Source organism: Typopeltis vanoorti, chromosome 13 (assembly GCF_054136105.1).
Source record: "Typopeltis vanoorti isolate ZY-2024b chromosome 13, IOZ_Tvanoo_1.0, whole genome shotgun sequence".
Taxonomy (NCBI): domain Eukaryota; kingdom Metazoa; phylum Arthropoda; class Arachnida; order Uropygi; family Thelyphonidae; genus Typopeltis; species Typopeltis vanoorti.
The window spans coordinates 59,048,170-59,065,996 of NC_143561.1; the positions used below are offsets into that span (position 1 = coordinate 59,048,170).

Below are 17,827 nucleotides of genomic sequence, written 5' to 3' on the forward strand. Positions count from 1 at the left end.
GCTATGGCATGGATTTCTGCGGTCAAAGACAAGTCCACACGATCCCAGCATAACTAGCCCACTCCAGATATAACGATGCCATAAGGCGATTCTGCTTACGTGAGGCCTGTTGCCTAGATGCTGAGCCCTTTCCATGGATTGCCCGTCAGTCGAACGGAGATGTGTTCTTTCATCGTACGATTAGGAGTGTGCGATCCTTCCAGCTCATAAGCGGCATATCCTATTACTGCTCTCGGGATTCCTGGCAGAACTCTTCGCTGATCCTTCGTCCGAGCACTCCTGGACAGAGACACTCCTCCATGCAACCGTCTACCCACCAGAATATATACGAGACTCCCAGCCAAGAGAGAAGAGAAAAAAAGGCGTTCGGGGGGGGGGGGGTCCTAACCCTTTTATATCATCTCCCCTATCGGAATCACTGTAACTCATGTAGCTCACCCAACGTGTATAATTTCTCCCACGTGGGTCTCGTTTTGAATCGTTTGTTTTTTCTGACCACTCGCTTCTGCACTTGCCATGTGCGTGCAACTGCCTGGGGGCAACCTTTCTTTCCGTCGCCGTGCCCACGCACTTTGAACTTTTGTTCACAGCAGCTTAATGCAAGTCATACTACAAAACATTGTATTATCAATTCTAACAAAATATTATTAATTTATAACGTATCACTGGCATTATACAATCAAGCAAGTATTCCTTCCTTGAAATATTCACAATCTTTTTTCTTTATAATAATGTAATCTATATTTTACCAGTTGCATACAGCACATACTTAGAAGCAAGCATATTCCCTACACAGTTTTTCCTGTTAAACGATGATAAAATTGGAATTCTTAGGAATCACAATTTATCAAAGTTTAACATGAGCATATTGTGACATTTATATAAGATATTATTCATAATGTTGGAAATGCACCATTTTGTAAATTTATCACATGAAAGGTCATAAAAAAATTATCGAGTCATAGTTCAAATTGTGAAATAGCTGGCTGCAATTGTGCAATGTACATAGGCACTAATGCATTTATGCTGTGTATGTTGCCCATTGGCTACTCAAGTGAAGAAAGCAAGATTTCTATGGTTTCTGAAACCATCATTAGCAGTGCTCCAGAAATCCACATGCCAACTTGCCACAAATGAATAAACAGAGGCAAATGGCAAGTGAATTTTCAGCGTCATTCTAAGTGCATTTCAAAAAAAAAAAATTTTTTTTTTTGCATAATTTGCCTTTTTTAAATTTAAAACATCTTATTCACTCTCAAGTTATTTGATCATGGTGGCTGCCAGCAAATTCGTTAAAGAAATCTTATTTCCAGAGAGCTGGAAATAAAATGGATCTAAAATCCTTAATTCAAACACTAAGTGTTCTTTTTTAAAAAATCACCAAAATAGTTGCAATTTTAGTTGTTGCTACTTTTCTCTAAAAGTCAAAATGTAAGTTAATTATCTTCTTCCCTCCTTTTATTTCCTTTAAGGTTCCGAAGTTTATTTTTCTTTCTATATGAAAGACTTAATTTTTTCATAGTAATTAAAAACTCAACCTGCTATATCTTCCCGACCCCTCAACAGTTTTGTCATCATTGTCATAACAATTGATAATTTTTAAGTGTTTTTCTCGTTATATGAAAGACTTCATAAATATCTGCTTTCAAGCTCCAAAAATATCCTCATTTCTATCACAGCAATATTATAGGTTTCTTTTCATTCCAAGCAAGCTGCACCATGCAGCATACTTTTGGTTTTTGTTTCAGTTGTGAAACAATAGAAATGAACCACCATTATGTGTGTGGTTATGGTGCTTTACTTGAAAATAGTCAATCTCGCACACTTTGAGTGTGTAAAAAAAAAAATATGTAAATTTTTCATATCACATGTGCATTTAAATTAAATTGCAGTTATCATTTCCAACAAATAACCTTTTAATCAAATCAATGCATTCACTTAGTTCAATATTAAACTTAACACGTATATATAACAATCACAACATATGTATTAGACAATCTATTCTCTTTTTTAAAAAAATGTACTTTTCTTACAATATAATTTCATCAAAATACAAATTAAAATTGGCAAAATCTAATTAAATACTGTAGTATATCTATACATCTTATTCTTCCAACACCTTAAGCAGGTGCACAATTGTAATATACGAGGTAGGTTCCAAAAGTTTCTGGCCTGACATACAAAATTCGCACCAATTTTAAAACGCCATCTGTAACAGATAGCAGCATCTTAGTGTACCAGTTTCAACTCTCTACTGCATCATTCAGTTGTAAACACTTGTTTGACTAACACATGGCACGTTAGGTGGCTGTAATGTTAAAAATTGAGTAATGTGCTGCAATAAAGTTTTTCATCAAACAAGGGCTTTCTCCAAGTGCTATCAAACAGCAATTGGATGGTATATTTTGGAAAGTTTCTTCTTCATATTCCACTGTGAAGGAATGGGCTTAACAGTTTTGCCTAGAAAGTAAAGAGCATTGAAGATGATCCTCATGATTTTGACACATTGAATAAAGTGATTCATTGGCTTAAATACTGTCTTGATATTTGCTGATACCTAAATACATTGCAAACTCAAAGTATATTGTATCTTTGTTATGTGTACTTTCACCCATTTTTAAATACTTTGTAGTATTTCTGCAATAAAATTGAGCAGTAGTATTCAGAATTTTGAATAATCCTCTAAATATATGATCTTGGAAACTTGTTTTTATTAGATATGCTAGTAATTTGCATTATACAGTGATTTCATCTTCTAAAAACTCTTCACTAGATAAAGTCGAACAAAATCTGATGAAATCAAAACTTTACCATACAAATATGGATTCAAGAGCCAGGGCTATTTGTAGTTATCCTTAACACTGAACATCGTAATCTGGACAAAAATGATTACTAGATAGTGGCCTATAATGGGTATTAACAGGGCTGTGTTGTAGTAAGGCAACATTATTAAAAAAAAATCGGTAAATTTGTATTAAAAACTTTCTTTATTAAAAAAAAAAAAAAAAAAAAGTTCTATTTATACACCAGTTTAATCCTTTGTTTCTGAGATGTAAATGCTATGCAGTGGCGGCCCTTACATAAGCACTGTGACACTGCAGCACCCTCAAGGTAAAAATGAAAAAAAATTAAATTTTGTTTGTATTTATAAATAATAACAATGCTTACAACATTATATAAATGCAGTACAACATGTTAAAGGTTACAGCTTAGCATTGATTGAATAGTTAATAATTGGAATTGTTCGATAACGCTTTAGATTACGAAACAAAGGCACTGCGATCTAACACCGATATTCGTTTGCTTTTGTCATTGCACGTTACATCATTCCCAACTGTAACTGCTCAAACGCATTTACAGTTGGGATTTTTAGTAAGCTTACACACCTTATTTCTGTGAGATATGAAACGTTTATTATTGGTGAGTGTGCCTGGTGAACTATTTTTTGTAAATCTTATTTTATTTTGTTAAAATAACATATAATTATTTATTTATTATAGATACAAGGCTGAATTATGACGAGTGTCACTGTTGAAAATATGAAAAGAATAATATTTTTTCAATTATCGTTGCACAAAATAAATGCACTGCGATCTAACGCTGATATTCGTTTGCTGTTATTGCAAGTTACATCATTACATACACTGCCGCTTGGGCAGTGTATCTTATGCCTGCGGTCGTTATTTCTGTGAGATATGAAATATTTATTATTGGCGCGTGTTCGTGTTGAACTATTTTTTTGTAAATCTTATTTTATTTTGTTAAAATAACATATAATTATTTATTTATTATAGATACAAGGCTGAATTATGATGAGTGTCACTGTTGAAAATATGAAAAGAATTATATTTTTTCAATTATCACTACACAAAACAAATGCACTGCGATCTAACACCAATATTCGTTTGCACTTGTCATTGTTATTGATACAAAACTTTTATTATTGGTGTTTGTTCATGGTGAGGATGAAATATTTTTAATAAAGCAATTTTTAATGTGTAAATTTATTTATTAATAAATTTGTTACTGATTAGGGGAAAAAAAAGTTTTTTGTATATGCAGCACCCCCGCTTAAAATTTTCACCGGCCGCCACTGATGCTATGTAAATTTCGAAGAGGCAGATGTGGTTCACTATCTTTAACAATTTTTAATTTGACTTCATACTCTTGGATTGAGAAAGGTATGCACAAAATATCTTCAACACTGTTTCCCATTCTTAAGAAGTATAAAAATAAATGTCAGTTAAAAAAAATAGTTATCTAAACCACAAAGAATAACTACCTGCACTTCACTTCTTAGCTGCCATTCACATATTATTCTTAATCATCTTAATCTACTGAGCAGAATAATCTACTTGTGCTGTTGAGAGCATGTGTATGTGTGTCTTGCTTTGCCTCTGCAAGATGCTATTGTTCTACTCATAGTGCCAGTCTCCAGTGACCAAGGCAGACAAAAGGAACACTCACTAGACAGGTAGATCAGGAATCCGTCATGAAAACATGACTTTTCAGCACATGGAAACAATAATGTTGCTTTTATTTAAGATGTCCATGCAATATGAATAAAATATTTAATTAAACTTAATCATCATTATAAGCCTACTAGTATTATCTTCTTTCTTATCACCAACATATCATTCCGAATTGTTGTGCATAATCCATATTACAGCATGATATGAAATCAAAATCATTAGATGATCACACTAACTTCGTTTTAATTAATTTTTCAGTTGGTGTCACAAGGCTGATGGTTAAATAGATAGTGGTTTGTACTAATAAAAGCATGAAAATTTATATTAGAAATTTTGGGGAGTTAGTGTGGAAGTTTTTATAATGGCCACATCATAATTTCTCCCACTTCTCTTTGAATGCTACTGAAGGATATGTAATTTTACTGCATGACAAATCAAAATTTATGTGATGTGCTACTTTGTCAGTAATTTTAGCAATTTTTTTGTATTGAATTTTATTAATAGCAGAGGAGTACATAATAGTACAATGAAGTGAGACCTTCCCTTAGACAACCGAGATGATCATATTAATTCTCATTATAAAAATTCTGCATATTCTGAAAATTCTGAACTGGGTTAGATGAAGAGATATGTGGGTTTTTCAGACTATTGTAATATGGAATTAGGCGAAATGCAGAAAGTGATGGGTAGGAATAGAGGAAATGAGTTCTGTAGGATAGTAGAATAATAACTTATCAATAAGATAAGGATAAGTAATAGCAGAAGGAGAAGACATAATCAGGATGTTGGAATTTACTTTGGAGAAGTCCCTTATGTCTGCTGACTGTACATATATCATGTAGAATCCCCCATTCCAAAGGATAATTGAAAACATTCTTTTTTTTAATAAAGTAATTTCACCTTACCTCGTGTTTAACTACCTCTTAATGTAATGGTAGTTCCATCATACATAATTGATTACATTATGCCCAATGTGCATAATGATTTGGGAAAATTTTGAAAAAAGGGCAAAGCTAATAACTACTACAAGTACCTGCTGGAGATGTGCACAAGTTCACGAGGAGAGAAGACATATAAAATAAGAAAAGCCTCATTGATTATGTCTTTGTTGATAATGATATCTTCATGTTGGTTCAGGTACAAGATTGTAGAGAGGATTTGAAATTGGAAGTGACCATCACTTAGTTTTAGGTAGGATAAAACAGAATAGCACATAAAGAACAGTATGGAAAAAGTTTTTAAAAGAATTCAAGTTGAGAAGTTTTTACAAGTAAACTGTAGACCATCCTTTCTCAAACTGTGGTACGTGTACCACTAATGGTACATTTCGTTATTGTTGGTGGTACAATTTTTACACAAAATATTTAAATAAATGTTCAGAAAAATGTATTTTAATATTGTAACAAGTAGACTGTTCCAAGAATTTAGCTTGGCGAATCGAATAAAACAAACAAATAAATTTTATTGCAGTTTTATGTGAATTTTCGGATGCAAAGTCTCATTAGCATGTCATAAGGGTTTTCATATTTAATATTTATTTTGAAACAGTATTTTATGGTGGTACATATATTTTTTGATTCTTATTTAAGTGGTACAAAATTTTAAATGTTTGAGAACCCCTGCTGTTGACTCTACTATACAAAAGTTATGAAACAGTTTGAAAACAGGCACCAAAGTCTCAGTGGCAAACTCTAAAGAAACATTGAATGATTCAAATAGGGAGGTATATGGTGAAGTTGTCTGCAAGGATAGAAATATAAGAATGCCATGGCGGACACAAGATATTAAAGAAGCAGTTCTGGAAAAGAAGGAAGCATACTGCAAGTTTCTAGCAAATAAGTCGGCACGTCTCCTAAAGGCATACATTTGAAGTTATCCACAAGGAGAGAAAAATAAGAACGCCATGTTGGACACAAGAAATTAAAGAAGCAGTTCTGGAAAAAGAAGGAAGCATAGTGAAAGAATGGAACAATTCAAAAACAGGCACCAAAGTCTCAGTGACAAACTTGAAAAAAACACATTGAATGATTCAGCTAGGGTGGTATGTGATGAATGTCTGCAAGGACAGAAAAATGAGAACCATGGTGGACACAAGAAATTAAAGAAGCAGTTCTGGAAAAGAAGGATGCATACCAAAAGTTCTTAGCAAATAAGTCGGCAAATGTCTTAAAAGCATACATAAAAATGTATTACTAAATCACTTAAGGAATTGACAATGTAGATACGAATATAAATTAAATTACACTTTAATAAATATTTCCGATATTTCGGCAACGTCACATTGCCATCTTCAAAAGGAACTTATAAAAAAAGGCACATGCACGTAGGCACTACAACACAGTAACTGAGAATGAAGTGATGAAGCTATTGTTCTCCTAAAAGTCCTGATGGTGCCCTCTAGTGGACTAAGTAGGTGTTCTTGGCCGTTGAGGTTGAAGGTCTGCTGATGTAAGCCTCCCAAATTTGGGGCAGTCTCATACAACCAAATTTGTTGAGGTTTGGAGAGTTTCTTAGGGCTGAGGCTGATTCCATAAATAGTCTTTCGAATTTGTATTTGCTACGGTGTATTACTGTAGCTTTCTTCCACCGTATTCTGTGGCATGTATCCAGAGCATGGTCTGCAAGACCAGAATGGCTGTACTTGTGAAAACAGATGTAGTCCTTGTGTTCCAAAATTCTGATATTTGCTGTCCTGCCTGGTTGGCCAAAGTAGGACAGTTTACAGCTGCAAGGGACCTGGTATACACCAGGTAGGGCTAGATTCTGATATTCTGAATATCAGAATTTCAGAACAAATTTTCGGAAAAGAGATAGGCATATAAGTACTGTATGGTCTTTTTATCTTCTTCCTTTTTCAGCTCGTTTATATTTTTTATATCCTCCCTTAAGTAAGGTATATAGGCTATACTTATGTTATGCTCACTTTCAAAATTAACCTGTTCTGAATTTCTAATTAAAGGGGGGGGGGGGGAGCTCATGCTTTTCTTTGCTTCTTCTCCTGAACCAGCCACTCAAATAAAGAAACCATGGAATGAATAGCTTTTCCTTTTCACAACCAGGTAAGTGCATATGTTAAAAAAAAAAAAATTCTTTCTATTTCTATTCATTGAGAGTAATTAGCAGTCCACTTTGTAATAATCAGCCTTAGTGTTTCTTCTAATTCACAGTTTAGAAACCATATGTGTATAAATATATATAAATCATAGTTTGCATTAAAAAAAATTAAATCGATGTCATTTCTTATGTTAAGAAATATATATATATACATATAGCTAATTCTCTTTTTCACTGCATTTTTTTAATGATTTCAAAATAACATGGCTTAGGAAAACAAAAGCAATTCTATTTTTACACAGTATATTTTGATTTAACACTGTTCAAATGGCACTTATTTTTAAAATTTGAGTTTGAATTCAGTTCTGTTAAAAAGGGTATTTCCATTATAATTATCATTTCCAAGAACAGTGCATATGTACTTAAACTTGAATTTTGGTGAACCCCCCCCCTCGATGTTTTAAATATTGGGGATTACTCTAAACTACAGAATGTAGACAATTATGGCAACAACAAAAAAATCAATTATCATTCCCTGAAGTTAAGCCAACAGATGATCCATTATATTCACTTGCTGTTGGTTCTGGAAGCAGAAGGGTGCTATGCTGATTCCTTGAAGTTAAGTTGGTCCATTATGAGAGGCTAAAACAGAATCATTTCTTGTTTACAATTCGAAATGTTTACGTCTTGTGTTTTGTTCAGGAAAGTTTGTTCATGCAATAAAGTTATACAGGTATGTATTAAATTTTGAAGTTTTGTATGTGTAATATCAAATTAGTAAAATTAATTATTGATTCTTTTCAGATATTTTTACAACATTACATCATTAATCATGATGTCAGATAATTAAGTTAGACAGAAGAAGAAGAAAAGAAAAGCTATTTCTTTAGAAATTAAGATCCAAATTTTAGGTTGTTTAGCAGCTGGAGAAGGTGCAATGTTTTTAGGGAAATATTTTGGATTGAATGAAGCTACTGTGAGAACGATTAAGAAAAATGAGGAGACCATTCGAAAATATGTTCTTTATGGAACAAAATTAGGTGCCAAGTCGTCATTGTATATGAGAGACATTATAAAAGTGAAGATGGAAAAGGCCCTAGATAAAAGATATGGATAAAAAATTGCTCACAAAAAGGAATACCTTTAGACAGAAATGTCATCAAACAGAAAACATTACGGTCGTGCAAACAGAAAAGGAGCCAATGACATCAAACAATTGTGATTTTTCTGCAAGCATGGGTTGGCTTATAAAATTTCTCAAAAGATACCACTTCATAATGTAAAAATAAAGGGAGAAGCTGTATCTGCAGATGAGCCAGCAGCTAGGGAATTTCTTTCAAAACTGTCCAGAATGTGTGAAAAAGAAAAACCCTGTACCTCTGCATACAACTGAATATCCCAATATCATCAGATTAGCACATGCAGTTGGTGGAGAAGGATTTGATGATTTTTCATCTGCACATATTGAAGAATTGATGGGTGACAAGGCTCTTAGTGATGAAGAAATAATAGAAGCTGTCATTGAGAATCTCAATGAAAAAGAAAAAAGCGATGATGATGAAGAGATTCCACTCACTGCAGGATTATTAAAGAAGGGCTTCAAATGGCTAGTAAATTGCAAAGTCATTTTCTTACGCATGATCAAAATACTAAATGAGCTGAACAGTTTAAACGTGAACTGAAGTCTTGTATGGTGTGATATGAAAAATTATACAAAGATCTAGTCAAAACAGGATCTCAGCTATTAATTACAGAGTTTGTGGTAAAAAAAAACATTCAGAATTATTAGAAATTAGTGCTAATTTAGTTCCTTTTACTGAAGAAAATGTTTTGCCATTGCAGTATGAACAGGATGGCCAGAGTGTGTTTCAAATGATTTAATTCCAGTCTCACACAAAAGAATGCAGTTACTGTCAGAAAATGATGGCAAATAAAATTTAACTAATAACCATATGCACGGGTGTATTTGGGCCTTTTCTAATTTCTATTTTATTAGTAACACACTACAAGTATCCCTTGATTAACACGATTAATTAATCCCTTGATGTTATCACGTTAATCAAATATAACAATCAATTGTAAAAATTACAATTCGTCCATGATCGATTACTGTATTAATAATTCATTTTATGTGGTACTTCTTTAGAAAAGATAAAAAATGGATGCAAAGTAAATGTTTAATAAATGCTACCTACATTAGTTATTGCAATATTTTATCAAAAAAAAAGTTATCAAGAGTCGTTTGAACAATTTTAGTTTTTCTTATCAGCATAAATTCTATGATAACAAGCAAAATGACTCTAGACCTCGGCAAACAAGCTTTCTTCGATTAACATCTGGATCCATCTCCGTTACTTGCTGTTTAAGCGATTCTAAACTGCAGAATATTCCATTTGGTTCTTTGATTGTTATCTCCTTTGGAACTTCATCTTCACATTCCATTTGTTCGTTGTCTTCATATGCGAGTTGTTCAATTTCAAGAAGATCATTGTCATTGAAATCTTTTGAGTTTGAATCCAATAATTCTTTAACATCTGAATTAACACCATAAAAACCAAAGTCTTCACCAATTGTAATGATTTCTTCAACCACGTTGTTCACAGGATTTTGAAAACCACCTAAGTCATTAGTGCATTCTGGTAAAAGGTTTTTCCAAACAGCTCTCATGCAGCTAAAAGACACTTGCTCTCACGAGTCATGAATGTTTTCAATTGCATGTTTAATGTTAAAATTTTTCGAAAATTCTTGTAGCGTAATCGCATTTTCTCCCGTTGTTGTTTCTACTGCTTTTGAGAATGTCTTTATAAGAAAATAGACTTTGAAAGTTGCAATGAATCCCATGTCCATGGGTTTGAGCAATGATGTCATATTTGGTAGAAAAAATAAAATTTTCACATCACACAGATCATTAAGAGAATTTGGATGACCAGGTGCATTATCTAAACGCAAAGTTCTGCTGTATTTTTTAAATACACCAGAAAAATTGGAGCTTGTAATATACCCACTCTTAATGCTTAATGGGAGGAATGACGTCATCTGCTTACGACTTCTTTCTCTTGGCCAGGAAACACTCCTCGAGGCTTGCATGTTTTTGCGTGGTAAATTTAAAGGTACTTTAATCAAAACTCTTGCCACGTATATCAAGGAATTGTCGCAATTAATTTCACTGCGTTAATCAAATCCCATGTTAAGCAAGGGATACCTGTATTTTCTTTAAGAAAGATACATATGTATATACTTTAAATAAGTATTTAAAATAAAAAATATTCTATTAAAATTAAATAGTTTTATTCAATGATTTTCATATGTTTAGTTTGAAAATAACTTATTGTTCGTGTCAGGTTTTCACATCTAGAACGATTCTTCTATTTTTTCATATGCACTGTATTCTTTTTTTACATGGTTTTTTCTAGAACCAATCTATCATGTAAATGGAGAATTGGGTGTATTTAAAAAAAAGAGTAAATCTTTTTTTTTTCTTCTTTTTTTTATCTGACAAGATTTCCAGGTTGGATGAAGGGAAAACTAGAAAAGTCAAATGTAAAAATTATATATTCTTACTGAAAATTAGTTTTTTAACCAGTACCAAATTCAGAGATAAGAGTGTCTCTGCCACCAGACATCACAGCTGGAATAACACATTCCACATAAGCCACCTTACGCTGGTCTGTATGATGAGAAAAGGGTATAGTGATTCATCACTTCATAGCATGGACTTCCAATGCTCTATAAACCGATCATGACAGTATTCTTTATACCAGATTTCCATGCTTGATGTGTTTTGCTACTAACCCAAATCCTTGTACTCTCCACTATCCTGGCTAATCGTACCTGCATCACACTGCCAAGATTTCAGTATTGCTCTTTACTTTCCATGCACCCTTTCTTTCTTTGGATTTCCTGGATTTCTAGGCTAAGGTGGCACTCTGGCATTTTCATTGGTTGATAACACCACTTACAGTTGATTGAGTAATGCAGTCTTTTACCATTGTCATGAAGAAGAGATGATCCACTGATAGGGAATTCTTGATGACACTTCTTTTTATGCTCAACTTCTTCGCATGCCATTTGCAGTATGCAGTTGATTCTAGCGACCCTATCTGTTTGCCTTATTTAGTAGTAATGTGTGATGATAGGAACATGCACATTTCATTCTAAAATAGGATGTTACAGTACTACTTATTTTAATATAGTAAATTTCATTTGATTTTAAAGTGGAGAGATGTTGCATTATTTGCATTATTCTTAATTTTGAAGTAATGATACCACATAATTAAGAATTAAAACTGTTTCTTTAAAAAAGAAATTGAGAAACGAGAGTTTATTTTCTCATACTTTAATCAACAGGAGAATCAAATGTATATACACTAGGAAATATGGGTGCCCATCGTGTGGTATGTACAAAATTGCCAGCTGTAGGCCATTCGAGAGGAGCTATGATTGCTGCAGGAAATACAACTACTCGCTTATTAGGTAAATATCAGCTGTCCTTGTAATTGAAAGCTTTTTATCTTTTGGAGTACACTTACCTTTAGAGTACTGAATATTTTTGAATCACTTAGTTCATGTTAACTTTTTATAGTTACAGACCACAAGAACAAAACTCATCACATAAGCAAAAGTAGATATTAGATGCAGCATTATTTCAAAGCCAAATGTAGAAACTATGAAAGTTTCGTAAGGTAAGTTGACCAGAGAGCTTAGTTTCATAGTTTCTACATTCAGCTTTGAAATAATGCTGGATCTAATATCCACTTTGCTTATGTAATTTTGCATCGCTGAACTGAACTTTGGCTCTTTATTTTAGTAATTACAGAACTCATAGTTTATTCTGCCTGCTGATACTTTTCAATTTTAAACTAGCATTCCTAGAGTATTAAAAAAAAATTGCTATAGTGCATAAGGTAACTAACTACAATCAAATAATTGTGAAAATAATTCAAATTGTAACAGGCCTTCTCTTTTCACTCCTGTCACTCTCATAGATTTTCTTTCTGCATTATGTCTCTTCCTTACTATCATTCATCAACTTTAAGACTGTAAGAACATGAACAGCTGGTTGTAAAACATCTGTTTACTGTCCAGCATGAAGCCTAGCCAAATCAACTTCTCTTCCTCTTTCATGCCGTCTATTTCTGTTCTTTGCAACAGATTCCCTTGCACTGTTCTCCCTAAAGACTATGTAAAGTTATAGGTTTTCAAGAACACATCAACTGATTCTATGTTTCCCCTTGAATTCTTGCTGACACATGGTGCTGATTGGTTATAGGTTTTGTTTTCTTTTCTCTGTGATTAATACATAAAAAGGTGCAGAACTAATGGTGTATTCTAGAATTGGAATGATGGTACCATGTGCATTTAGTTTTTCAAGACTGGTGGTTTCCATATATCCTGTTTATCCTTAGGACAAGTTTATCCCTAGAACACTTTGTATGTTCTTGGATTATGCAGAATTTTGGCTATATTTTCAGACATACTTGGGATTAAAAAAGTGGGATACAGATAATACTTTGTTGGTTTCTCTGATAATAATTATGTAATCAGTTTTTTACATGCTTTATAGACAGTGGTTACAACCTCCTTAAAACAGATACCATACATGTTGAATTTTTTCTTGACAATTATTCATAAGACTATTACACTTTTTTATAAAATCTTTATCAAGTAGCTTTATTTTTATCCTCCTACATGTTTCGCCAATCTGTTTCTATTGGCATCCTCAGGAAATACAAATCAGTAAGCACAAAATGAAGGTTACAGACTAGGTTATAACCGATGGTTCTAAATCATACAAAAAATTGGTATTGTGCGTGACAATGTGCGTGTCTCATTAACGTGATTTATTCGTGATGACTCATGACGTAATTGTTATGAAAGTTCATTTCTTTGATATTTAATGATCTGATAAAAGTTTTCCAAATTTCTGGTAAAATTAGACCTTGATTCTTGTTTAGGTTTTCAGTTTTACGGACGACTGTAGCTGCTTCTTTAAAGGTTCTTGAATGGTAGTTATCTTCTATGTATGGCATAAGGCTCTTATCCCACTCAATGTGATGGTTAGTAGAGGCAAAGTGGCATGAAAGGCCTGAAATGTCTTGTCTGTTATTTCTGACATATCCTATGTGTTCTTTCTTTCTCGTTTCGAAGCTTCTAGATGTCTGACCTACGTAACTAATACCACATGAGCAAGGAATATTATATACTCCAGAGTATTTGTAGAATGGGTGAGGATCTTTCGGTGATCTTAAAAATTTCCGAATAGTATTGATTGGTTTGAATGCCACTCTGATCTTGTATGGTTTTAAAAGGTTAGCTAATTTTTTGGAAAGGTTGTTGACAAAAGGAATTGTAATTGTACTGATGTATTGGACGTCATCACGTTGTCGATGTAGCATATCAGTAAATAGAATCTTGTTATAGAGTCTTTTAGGGTAACCATTTAAAGAAAGTTCTCTGGATATTGTAGTTAATTCCGTTAGTAGGTCATCCTTGTCTGTCATATACTGTATAGCTCTTTTCTTGAGACTATGGATAATGCTAAGTTTCTGAGCTATGTGATGAGCTGAGTTGAAATGGAGGTAACGTCCAGTATTTGTAGGTTTTCTGTATACAGATAGGTTGATACTATTATTGGATTGTTTCTTTATTAAAATGTCAAGGAATGGCAGTTTTTTATCTTTTTCCATTTCTAATGTGAATTTGATGGTAATGTGGAAACTATTGATTTGGTTGAGGTAATTCATTAGTTCTTCTTTTGTATGATCCCAAATGATAAAGATGTCATCTGTAACCTTCATTTTGTGCTTACTGATTTGTATTCCCTGAGGATGCCAATAGAAACAGAGCGAAACATGTAGGAGGATAAAAATAAAGCTACTTGATAAAGATTTTATAAAAAAGTGTAATAGTCTTAAGATACCATACATTTTCCCCTCCATCCTTCATTACCAATATGTAGGGGATGAACAACTGAAATGATATATAAAGTGCTAAATAAATGTATTCTACTTTTCAACCATACATCAAACTAGCAATCGTTATTTATAAAAATCAAGTGGATATTAAATCCAGCATTATTTCAAAGCCGAATACAGAAACTATGAAAATTTCGTATGAAATTTGACCAGATATCTTACTCAGAATATGCTCGTCGGCATTTATGAGTTGCCCTAGCCGGACCTTATAGGTAGAAATTATCGCTAGTCCAAGCGTCGATATATTTGCCTCCTATTGGTTCATTTTGATAAGGTTTCGCTGACCTGACAGCTGTTTTTCAAACTGGTTGGTTTTCGTCAGAGACCAGACATAAACCTTAAGAGAGCAAAAACTCTCGTTCAATACTAAGGAACTTGAAACATCAGAGAGGTATATTTTTTGTAAGCGAACTCTCAGTCGGTGCATAAAAGTATTTACTAAAATAAAGAGCCAAAAGGCTTCAGTTGAGCGATGCAAAATTTATAAAAATCAAGTGGATATTAAATCCAACATTATTTCAAAGCCGAATACAGAAACTATGAAAGTTTTGTATGAAATTTGACCAGAGAGCTTATGGGAATACACTCGCCGGCATTTACGAGATGCTCTAGCCGGACCTTATAGGTGGATTTAATAACCGCTTGATTTTTATAAATTTTGCATCACTGAAATTTTGATAAGTGAAACCTTATCAAAATGGACCAATAGGAGGTGAATATATGGACACTTGGGCTAGCAATCCTTGTGCTTTCTAAGAACAAACTATTCTTTGGCAAATCCAGGAGTGCATAAAGTGCCTTATGTCTGCAAGTTATCCTAACTATTGACTGGACAGATAACCTAAGATTTACCACAAAGAACATAAATATATAGATATATGCTACCATCATTATGAGAAATCAGGACTAACAGATCACAGCGTTGGACCCTGCCTCTCACATAGGAAGAAGTGGAAGAAAACTACAGTGCAACATAGATGTTACAAGTCTTAAAGACTTATTGAAATTGGCAATAGAGCTTCCCTCCCCCAAACCTCAACAAATATTGCTGCATTAATTTACTCAAAATTTGGGATGTGGTTATTTTAAAACCACTATCAGCCCATTGGCTGCAAGTTACCTTAAATTCAACCCTACAGGTAATGGTGTTCATTCTTTTGGCCATTAATTTCAGATTAGTTCCTTGCATGTTCTGTGACAAGTGTTTTTTTGCTCTGAAGAAGCCAATTTGAAATATCAGAAGCTTAATACATATGATTTTATTATTATTACCAGACACTTCTATGGAGTCAACAATTCATCTTAGGAGGTTCTCCATCACACACTGCTCATCATACCATCTTGAATGCACAATGTCTCCACACTTCCAGGTAGTGCATTCCAACCACTCACCACTCTTCATGCAAAAAAACCTGCTCCTCATCCCCCTTCTCACACCCACTTTATACAGCTTCTAGGGAAGACCTCTTGTTCCCCCCAATCTCAACCCATTCAATTTATGTCTCAATCATGTTCCCCATCATTCTATTCACTAGACTTTCCAATTTTCATTCCCTCAATCTGTCTTCATACTTAATATTCCAGAGACCAGAAACTACTTTAATCAATGGTCAATGAAGCCTTTCCGACACCTCTTCATCCTTTTGAAAACCCGGTGACCAAATCTGTGCTCCATATGTGGTCTGATCAAAGCCATATACAATGGAATCATAACATCCTTAATTCTACATGTCATTGTTCTCCACATCATTGCCATAATGCACTGTGTTGTCCTCACAATTTTAGCAGAATGTCCCAGAAATTTCAGGTCCTTATCCACCAACACCCTAGATCCCTCATCTCCTCCACCTCCTCTAAGATATCCCCACCAATCTTATACTCTGCATTCAGAAAGTCTGTGCAAGACTGCCACACAGTGTGTTCCTCATAGTTCTAACCAACTTTGCATCTGCAAACAGCTGTACATTACCATTCGAGCCCTTCCCAATATCATTTACATGCAAATTAAACATCAGTGGCCCCAAAATAGAGCCTTTGGGCACACCATTAACAACTTTCCTATTCATAGATATTGCTCCTCCCATACACAGCTTGCTCATATCTATAAGATAGCCATCATGTTGGAGGCTTAATGGATTTTTTTACAACACTCAAAAAGAATTAAAATAGAATTTAATACTTCCTATATTTCGTCCTAGTCACTAGGACATCTACGAGGATTACAAAAACAATTAATGTAACATGCACACTCAAATCTTACAATACTAAGCCCAACCACGTGGGTGACACTAAAGTCCTATCTAGGTGGAGCGCCCTCTAAGGGCAGTAGTAGGTGGCCTGGAATGTAAGGTGGGACCTCTGGTGATGAGTCTTTCCCAAATCTTCAGAAGCTTAATGCAACCGTATTTATTAAGATTTGGTTGGTTTCTGAGAGCTGCTGCTGCTTCTAAGAAAAGTCTCTCTTTCTTGAATTTGCTGTGATGGAGCATTGTGGTTTCTTCCATGATACTCTGTGGGTGGTGTCCAAAACATGGTCAGCCAAGCCTGAATGGCCATAGTTGTGTTTACAGATGTAAGACTTGTGTTCCTCCAGGCAGATGGATGCTGATCTGCCTGTCTGTCCAAAGTACGCCAGCTTACAGGAACAGGGTACTTTGTAAACTCCAGGCAGTGAGAGAGGAGGGAGCTGATCTTTTGTAGAACGGATAAGGGTAGCAAGTTTGCGCTAGGGCTTATATGCTGTGTGTAGGTTGTACTTTTTTAGTATCTTGGCTATTTTTTCAGATGTGCCACAGATGTAGGGTATGGTGATGGCATTTTTAAAATCTTGTTGACGAGAGGGACGGGGAATGGGGGAGGAACTGATTATTTTTTTGATACTGTGTTCGCTGTAACCATTGGAGAGGAAAGTGTTGTGTATGTGGTTAAGCTCAGTAGTAAGGGTGGTTCCACTGGAACAAAGATTGTGGGCTCTCTTGGTAAGAGTTTTGATGATGCCATTGTTGTGAGGGGTGGTGGTGGGAAAGTTTGCGAATGTATCTGCCTGTGTGTGTGTGGGTTTTCTGTATACAGTGAAGGCAAGTGTATCATTAGGCAGGCATGTGACTAAGGCGTCTAGGAAGGGTAAACAATTGTTCTTTTCCTTTTCCATAGTAAACTGGATTCTTGGATGTAGGCTATTGAGATGACTGAGGAAGGAGTCTAACGTGTCTGGGCCATGAGGCCAAATAGAGAACACATCATCTACATATCTTAGCCAGATAGAAGGTTTGAGTGGGGCTGAGTCTATGGCGCTCATTTTTCGAAATCTTCCATATGGAAATTGGC

At 34.3% G+C, this 17,827-nt stretch overlaps 1 protein-coding gene across 1 annotated transcript in view; it reads left to right on the forward strand.

The window, feature by feature from the left end:
• LOC150100200 (uncharacterized) overlaps positions 1-17,827 on the forward strand; it is a 260,605-nt gene that overhangs the window by 225,517 nt on the left and 17,261 nt on the right. Inside the window, exon 9 of the mRNA XM_090403094.1 lies at positions 11,874-11,999. Coding sequence (XP_090259220.1) covers positions 11,874-11,999 — 126 coding nt within the window. The remainder of the gene's footprint in view (positions 1-11,873; positions 12,000-17,827) is intronic.